This window comes from Cryptomeria japonica, chromosome 10 (assembly GCF_030272615.1).
Source record: "Cryptomeria japonica chromosome 10, Sugi_1.0, whole genome shotgun sequence".
Classification (NCBI taxonomy): domain Eukaryota; kingdom Viridiplantae; phylum Streptophyta; class Pinopsida; order Cupressales; family Cupressaceae; genus Cryptomeria; species Cryptomeria japonica.
The window spans coordinates 716,112,289-716,121,814 of NC_081414.1; the positions used below are offsets into that span (position 1 = coordinate 716,112,289).

At 31.3% G+C, this 9,526-nt stretch overlaps 1 protein-coding gene across 1 annotated transcript; it reads left to right on the forward strand.

Annotated features, from left to right (window-relative positions):
* Nucleotides 1–6,096: 6,096 nt before the first annotated feature.
* LOC131068142 (uncharacterized) lies at nucleotides 6,097–7,834 on the forward strand. The gene is made up of 3 exons (XM_059213545.1): nucleotides 6,097–6,323; nucleotides 6,432–6,526; nucleotides 7,438–7,834. Exons 1-3 carry the CDS (start codon nucleotides 6,185–6,187, stop codon nucleotides 7,591–7,593), a joined length of 390 nt encoding a protein of 129 aa, XP_059069528.1. The 5' UTR covers nucleotides 6,097–6,184; the 3' UTR covers nucleotides 7,594–7,834.
* The last annotated feature ends 1,692 nt before the right edge of the window (nucleotides 7,835–9,526 follow it).

Below are 9,526 nucleotides of genomic sequence, written 5' to 3' on the forward strand. Positions count from 1 at the left end.
TGCTTATGCTTTTCCTAATCTATTCAACAACTTAATGTTGTCACTTCTCTATGACAATTGGATCTGCACGAAGTTGACATCAATGACAATCCAATGCCAACAAGGAAAATGAGAAGGAATTAGACAACACAAAACAATCCAGTGACAACAAGGAAAATATGGCTTTAGTATTATGCATGAATGATATCCAAATCTTCAATGCTAGATCAATACTTTATAGCTCTAAAAATTTAAAATAGCATTGAAAAAATCTAATACTACAAAAGAATCTTAAGTGTGGAATGTAGAGTGTTTGTTGGTATGTGCATGGAAAGGGATGACAAGAAGGGGTTAAAAGTAACCACTTTCTTTTGAAAGCAATAAAATTTGATCCTAGATGAGAAATTGAAGATGGTCACACTCAAAATTTAAATATGTGACAAGAATAATATTTGCAATGCTTGGAATATATTTTCCAAACTACTATTAGTTTTAAAATTATCATACAATTTCAGAGGTTCACATAGGGAAGCACACAAAGTAGTCTTGTTTCATAAAAAAACAAAAAAACTGGTAAAACATTAGCTAACATAACTTATTTTATGTCTAATTCATTTACTAATGTTTATACATACATATATGTTACTAATTTTCAAAGTGAATACATCTAAAAATTAATACTTTTAGCATGCTTCCTCCAAGTTTTTTGAAAACTAATAAGAAATATATATTTTTAATGTGCACAGAACAAAATCTAAAAGAGAAAAATAGACTTTATTTCAAATTTAGATGAATATATAAAAATCAATAACAAAAATCATATACATAAGTTTTGAGATAAAAGAAGACACTAGCAAATGAAATTGAAGATCAAAACCTTAAAATTCTCTAAATGCAAACAAACAAGATATTTAGAATGATGAAAGAGAGTTTGATGTTATTGCCTTAATTTTTTAGATTAACATAAAAAGAATTAAATTTTATGGAGAGCATGCTTGCAATATAGTTTTTTTCTCTTGTATTTACAAAAACCACATCTTTAGGAAATGTCATGGAAGTCTTATCTTGTGGGTTGCATTCCTAAAGCAAATACAATCCTAAATGTTGGTAGTTTGTAAAACAAGTAATAATGTGAGTATGTTATAACATGCTCATATTTTGTGAGCCATAAAGAAAAATAAATGTTCACAAAACATGAGTATGTTATAATGTGATAGAATTCTTCTAACCTTTTTTTTTTTTCTTTTGTGGCTTACAAAATGTGAGAACATTATAATGCATGCATCTTATAATGTAACACATGATATAACATTCTTGTGTTATATTATATTTAGACCACAAAAATATTGACCACATTTTGATTCCCCATCTTTGTGCATTGGCCTTGGTATGCACTCTTAAAGTAAGAATAGGAAGACCAATTTATAAATTTTTAAGGACCCCATTTTATTATTTTGAATAGGAATTAGTGAATTGATCTTAGTGAAGCAATAATAAGTTTATCATTAAATTTGTTAAGCTAAAAAATTGTGGCACACATGTTCTCTCCTAATGATAGCACACTTGTCCCATATCCTAAGAAACACGAGCTTATTTGGAAAGAAGAGATGGCTAAAACAAGATCAATAAAGGTGGTTTCAACTCAATTGAAATTAGATGCAAAATTTATGGAAGAAATAAGGTGAAAACATATAAGAGAGGATATCCAAACATTTAATTTTTGGAGTAATAACCTTGGAAATGAGAACGTGGCTGGATTAAGTAAGGAGTAACTTTGGAAGGAGATGTAGAAACACATAAAAGAGGAAAGAGAAAAATGGGGCTAAGAAATTGGTAATAGAAATATAGAGGACACATAAAAAGGGAAACAAGCTAATGGAAGAAAGAAAGTAGGCTAGAAAGTGGTCGAAAGGAATAGATTAGACAAAAACTATAATGAACAAAAAATACGTAAAAAATATTACAAGACATGAAAATAATGTTTTTATAGTACCTCAAGAAATCGAGACACCTTCATTCCAAGTTCACATTCAACTAACTTGGTCTTACAAAAAATCTCATTTTGTCAAATTCACCATGACATAAAATCTAAGAAAATAAATTTTCCATCATAATCACCAAAATTTCATAACAACACAAGATTTTATATTCAATATATTTATACCCAAACAAAAGATAATTGTTTAATTATATTTCGTTTGACTAAACTACTTAGAAAAGATATTGACACAATTTAATTAAAATAAAATAAATAAAATTTTCTCTTATCGACAGCGATTGAATTTATACCTTCTTGACTAAATTTTGATTGTATTTAAAGCATTATAGATTAATTACATTTATAGTCAGGTCTTACCGACAATGATTATACCTTGATACATAGGTTTTCAATAAGTTAACTACATCATGCACGCCAACTTCTTGCCACTATCGTAATACGACAAAGCAGGTTGTCTTATATTTTACATGTGACAAACTGGAGAATTTTCCGCGATATTGTCTATATGCTGCATCAGCCTGCGGATTTATATTCTGATTTTTATTTAATTAATAAATATGGTCAAATGTGAAGACTGATTACTTCTACGAAACATACTCGCATTCCTTCTGCAATTTCTCTTCACTTTCTCGGAAAGACTCTGAATCTAATCACAACACTATTTATAAGCACAACTAATCATATATACATACACATATATACAATTACATATATGTGTATAAACACATACCTATACCAAAAGGCAGAGACACAAAACCATATATGTATATTAGCATTAACATATACCAATAGCCATATGCAAATATAAATATACATATGTAAATATCAGTATATGTATATATAAATGAAAATATACAAATATGCAAATAAACCAAAGGGGGGAGGGAGACGCATTAAGGAAAAAGAAAGAGGGGGAGAAGTCAAGGCGGGGGGCGGGGATGGTACTGGAGGACAGAAAGAAAAGCATGCCACGAGATACTGAGGTTTAACCCATCGTCATGATTAAGATTGGAGGGGTGATGAATAATAGAAATGGCCTCTTTAACTTTTCTCTTCAAAAAATTGTTCTCCCTGCACAATATTTGAGTGTCCTCCAAACAAATATGGTGCTTGGTAGTAGACGAATGCTCAACTAAGGCTGATTTGAGGGCCCATTCATGCTCAATGTTGACACAATACTCTTTTATTCTAGTCATGAATGAATGACCTGTTTCACCAATGTATGGAGTACCACAAGAGCATACAATCTTGTAGACACCTAACTCTAAGAAGGCATCCCTAGCATCCTTAAGCTGAGGGGCATGCCTCTTAACGGTGGAAACAAGTTTGAAGGCACACCAGAGACCTTTTTTCACAAGGATTTTTGAGATCTTGTGCAATATGCCTTCAACATAAGGGAGAGAGACAAATGGGGCTTGAGATGGTGGGGAGGGCAGGGCATTAGAGATGGAAAGGTAATGAGATTTGGCTTGGAGGAAGGCCCTAGAGATCTACTTGTTTGAGTAGCCATTCCATTTGAAGACTTGACGAAGATGGGAGAGCTCTTGGTCTAAGTTGTCCTCATCACAAATCTGATGGGCTCTTAATGCCAGGGTTTTTAGGATCCCAACTTTCTGGCTAGAGTGGTGATGAGAAGTCAAATGAAGATATAGGTCAGTGTGGGTAGTTTTGCGAAACACCCAACGACCAAGGGATCCATCAATTTTTTTACAGATTAAGACATCGAGAAAAGATAAAAGGTTGTTGGATTCAAGTTCTTTGGTGCAGGCAATAGAAGGAGAAATTTTATTGAGGTGAGCATGAAACTCCTCTAACATGTCCAAGCTGTGGGGCCAACAGACATTAGTGTCATCCATGTATCGTTTCCACCACTTTGGCTTGAGGGGGAAAGAATGTAAGGCCACCTCCTCAAAATGCTCCATGAATAATTTGGCAATCACCAGAGAGAGAGGGGAGCCCATGGCTACTCCATCAACTTGTTCATAGATAACTCCTTGGAAGGAGAAGAAGGTTGACCTTAAGCAAAGTTCCACCAAAGAGGCGATCTCCTCACTGACCTTAAGCTTGACAATCTCGATGGAGTCTAGGATAGGGACCTTGGTGAAGAGGGACACCACATCGAAGCTCACAAGAGTGTCTCGAGTGTCCAACTTGGTGTCCTTGATAAACTGGACAAATTGGTTGGAATCTTTGATGAAGGAGTTGGAGTTACCAACAAGTGGAGAAATTAATTTAATGTGCACAAAACATAATCTAAAATAGAAAAATAGACTTTATTTCAAATTTCGATGAATAGATAAAAATCAATGACAAAAATCATATACATAAGTTTTGAGAAAAAAGAAGACACTAGCAAATGAAATTGAAGATCAAAACCTTAAAATATTCTAAATGCAAACAAACTAGATATTTAGAACGTTAAAAGAGAGTTTGACGTTATTTCCTTTATTTTTTAGATTAACATAAAAAGAATTAAATTTTATGGAGAGCATGCTTGCAATATAGTTTTTTTCTCTTGTATTTACAAAAACCACATCTTTAGGAAATGTCATGGAAGTCTTATCTTGTGGGTTGCATTCCTAAATCAAATACAATCATAAGGGTTGGTAGTTTGTAAATCAAGTAATAATGTGAGTATGTTATAACATGCTTACATTTTGTGAGCCATAAAAGCAAAATAAATGCTCACAAAACATGAGTATTTTATAATGTGATAGAATTCTTCTAACCTTGTTTTTTTTTGCTTTTATGGCTTACAGAATGTGAGAACATTATAATGCATGAATCTTATAATGTAACGCATGATATAACATTCATGTGTTATATTATATTTAGACCAAAAAAATATTGACCACTTTTTGATTCCCCATGTTTGTGCATTGGCCTTGGTATGCACTCTTAAAGTAAGAGTAGGAAGACCAATTTATAAATTTTTAAGGACCCCATTTTATTATTTTGAATAGGAATCAGTAAATTGATCTTAGTGAAGCAATAATAAGTTTATCATTAAATTTGTTAAGCTAAAAAATGGTGGCATGCATGTGTTCTCCTAATGATAGCACATTTATCCCATATCCTAAGAAACACGAGCTTATTTGGAAAGAAGAGATGGCTAAAACAAGATCAATAAAGGTGGTTTCAACTCAATTGAAATTAGATCCAAAATTTATGGAAGAAATAAGGTGAAAACATATAAGAGAGGATATCCAAACATTTAATTTTTGGAGTAATAACCTTGGAAATGAGAACGTGGTTGGATTAAGTAAGGAGTAACTTAGCAAGGAGATGTAGAAACACATAATAAGAGGAAAGAGAAAATGGGGCTAAGAAATTGGTCATAGAAATATAGAGGACACATAAAAAGGGCAACAAGCTAATGGAAGAAAGAAAGTAGGCTAGAAAGTGGTCAAAATGAATAGATTAGACAAAAACTATAGTGAGCAAAAAATACGTAAAAAATATTACAAGAAATGGAAATAATGTTTTTATAGTACCTCAAGAAATTGAGACACCTTCATTCCAAGTTCACATTCAACTAACATGGTGTTACAAAAAATCTCATTTTGTCAAATTCACCATGACATAAAATCTAAGAAAATAAATGCTCCATCACAATCACCAAAATTTCATAACAACACAAGATTTTATATTCAATATATTTATACCCCAAACAAAAGATAATTGTTTAATTATATTTAATTTGACTAAAATACTTTTAAAAGATATTAACACAATTTAATTAAAATAAAATAAATAAATAAATTTCTTATTGACAGCGATTGAATTTATACCTTCTTGACTAAATTTTGATTGTATTAAAGCATTATAGATTAATTACATATATAGTCAGGTCTTACCGACAATGATTATTCCTTGATAGATAGGTTTTCAATAAATTAACTACATCATGCACGCCAACTTCTTACCACTATCGTAATACGACAAAGCAGGTTGTCTTATATTTTACATGCGACAATCTGGAGAATTTTCCGCGATATTGTCTATATGCTGCATCAGCCTGCGGATTTATATTCTGATTTTTATTTAATTAATAAATACGGTCAAATGTGAAGACTGATGACTTCTGCAAAACATACTGGCATTCCTTCTGCAATTTCTCTTCACTTTCTCGGAAAGACTCTGAATCTAATCACAACACTATTTATAAGCACAACTAATCATGATGAATCCAACTAGTGCCTCAAAATGGCTAATATTTGTAAATTCTCCAATCCGACTGCTCTCAGAAATGTAAATTTTGTTCAACGCGGCTTTGCTTATGTTCTAAAGGGAGATACTGATAAGCTTCCTCAGACACCAGGCACCAAGGAAATCTTTACAAAAGGTTTTTGGTTTTTTATCAAAGCTTGAAAAATTATTTCTCTTTCTACCTATACCATTCTTCATTGTTCTTTAAATTTATAGTTATTTGGCTTTGCATGTATTTTCTCAGGAGAAGATGCCGATATGGGTGGGAAAACTACCAGTTTCTTTACCAGGAAATCAATTAAGCCTGCCTCTGGAGGAATCATTAAAATGTTTTCATCTGTAAGTATTACATTCTAAATAACATTGAACTATTACTGTAGATTAGCATATTGTTTGTACTGTTTTGAACCTTTGATCTCCTGTCACTTGCAAGTTAGAAGTTTTATATTTTAGTAACTGAAGTGTGCATAATTTTTTTTTTTTTCTTTAAGGTAAAGTCTAAATCTGAACACGCGGACTTTTGAAGCTCTTGGGAGTAATTGTGCTTCCCTTCTCTACAGTGCGTTTTTGGGTTTAATCTGTGATTAGAAAGTGTTCTCAAAAGAATATTGAATGGACACAAATTTTAATGATGTTCATGAAATTGAGTGGTCTAAAAGATCATGAGATATGTCACAGTATTGACATATTTGTACATTTCTTTTTATGTAAATTTTTCTATAATGAATTTTGATCAAGTAGCTTGTTAATTTGTGAAGTCTTGTCTATTCAAAAAGTTTGTTTAGACTGTCTATCTTCAAAATATTTTCAAATTACTTGTAGATATTTTCATATGCTGCACATTCTATGATGAAGTGTTGCTTAATTTGAATTTTCTACAAAAGACACAAATTCTTTCTTTCCACTTTTCTTTGGAGACAGTCCATCTATTCAATTTAATTTAAGTTGATGAGAGCTGTTCTTCAGCTGTGTTATTAAAATTCTAGCCTTATTGTAACCTCAAATAGGATTTTTCATCGTGCTACCACATAGTATTAAATTATTTGACATAATGTGTTTTTTCCGCCATTCTGTTTTGTCTATTGACAATTCTGAACCTTTCTAACATCATTTTTCTATTTCGAACAAAGTGTTAGGACATTTATGCCAATTAATGTCTCATTTATTTATCTGCAAAAATTAATTCATATCTTCATTTTCGAAACGATTTTGCTAATTCTTAGAATTTTGGTGGTTGCTTGTGGATGCAGGCCGCTACTGCGAGTTTGAAGGATCCAAAAGATCCAGGCATAAATAAAGGACCTCCTCCACAGCATGATAATCAGCCAGTCAAGGCTCCAGAAAAACCAACCAAGGATACAGTGTCTAATCCAAAGAACCATAATGAGAAACCAACCAAAAATTAACTAGAGGACTGTCACAGATGTATGCGTAGAATAGTAATAATGTAGTCAAAGTAGTGTTAAATTGCTCTATGTAGTTTTGCACAGATGTATGCGTAGATTAGTAATAATGTAGTCAAAGTAATGTTAATTTGGTCTATGTAGTTTTGCTTAACCATCGCACGCTTGTCAGACTGTTTGAAGTATTGGAATATGATAATATAATATTCTGCCAAGGTTCAGAAAGTTTGTCTTGATTGTTCCGCCATATGGAAAGAAAACCTCGTATACCTCTGTAGTTATTTTAGACCTTTTTGCAAATATATAATTACTGTATTTAATTGTAGCTGATGTTCAATATATATCCGTATTATGCTTTTAAGTTATTTCAACCAAGCGAAATTATTGTACCGTGCACGTCACATCTTTTTTCTTCTTTTTTTTAATTGAACCAAGCAGAATACAAGTCTTATAAAAAAAAGGATAATGAGCTGTTCAAATTGAACTTGCAGAAAATGAAAGAAAAATCTCAGATCAGCATTCAAACTGATTACAAAAACAACACAAATATCTATCACAGTTGGCAAAATTACAACACAGCATAAACAGTGGCTGAATTGGAACCTTTATAACATATATAATAGATCAGATGGTTCAAAGTGACATGAGAAAAGACTAAACGTAAGTACAATGTAAAGAATAGCCTCTTTACAGATTCTCGGTATAAAGAAAAATTAAAATTAGACTCAATAATTATGCCCATAATAGATTAGAAGATACAAAATATTATTTTCTATTTTTATTAGTTGTTGCCTCATCAGGATTATTCATGCATCTGTGGCATTCAAAGAATAGCCTCTTTACGGATTTTCTCAGTATAAAGAAAAATTAAAATTAGACGCAATAATTATGCCCATAATAGATTAGAAGATACAAAATATTATTTTCTATTTTTATTAGTTGTTGCCTCCTCTGGATTATTCATGCATCTGTCGCATGCAATTTTTTAGTGACAAGTCAATCATGACACAGGAAAAAAAAAATATTCTTACAATTTTATAGTTGAAAATCATTTTTCCTGATTTAATAATTTTAAAAATATTATTTGTTTCATTATTGGTTTATTCCGGCAGAAGCCATTGCATTTATTTCATGTTTTTATTGTAAATATTAAATGTGGTCTGAAATCTGCATCAGGGCAAGTAAACAGCCATAAGATATTCCAACAAAATAAATCCTCTTATGTCGCGAGTTTCATCCAAAAAGATATAGAAATAAGAAAATCTATGAAAATCTAGAGAAACCTTATGTATCGAGTATCCAAAAGTAAATATTAATTTTTTGTCTCTCAAATAATAATTGAAGATGTTACAATATTTAAATCTCAATATCAAAAAAATTGCAATAATTGCAAAGATTGAAAACTGCAGAAAATTGAATCTACAAAGATTGGGAAGACTCCACAAATTGCATAGATTCATTTTACTAAAAGTAAGATTAATGTGCATTTTTTGCTGTTGGATCTACTAATACTTCTAATTTTTTTATGTTCAACTTTTTTTGTGCTTGAAATTGTTTCATTTGTACAAGATTTATATATATATATATATATATATATATATATACTGCAATCACATCATGATGTGCAATGGGTGTGCTAAAGAGGTGTAAAAGATCGGTTAAGAAGAAAAAAAGTCTATTTTTTACATAAATGTGTGCTATACATGGGGTATTTTTTAAATATATATATACTGCAATTAAGGAAGGTACTTTAAAATAACATTCCATTTTCTCCTAGCCCATGCATAGTCACAAAAAACATATTTTAAAGTTTCATTTTATTGATATAATGCACATTTCATTGGCTAAACCATCATATATTTTAACATGTCACCAACTAACACATTGAGGTGTAAGAGTTTCCAAGTCAAAATTTGAGCATTAACCTTAGCTTCAC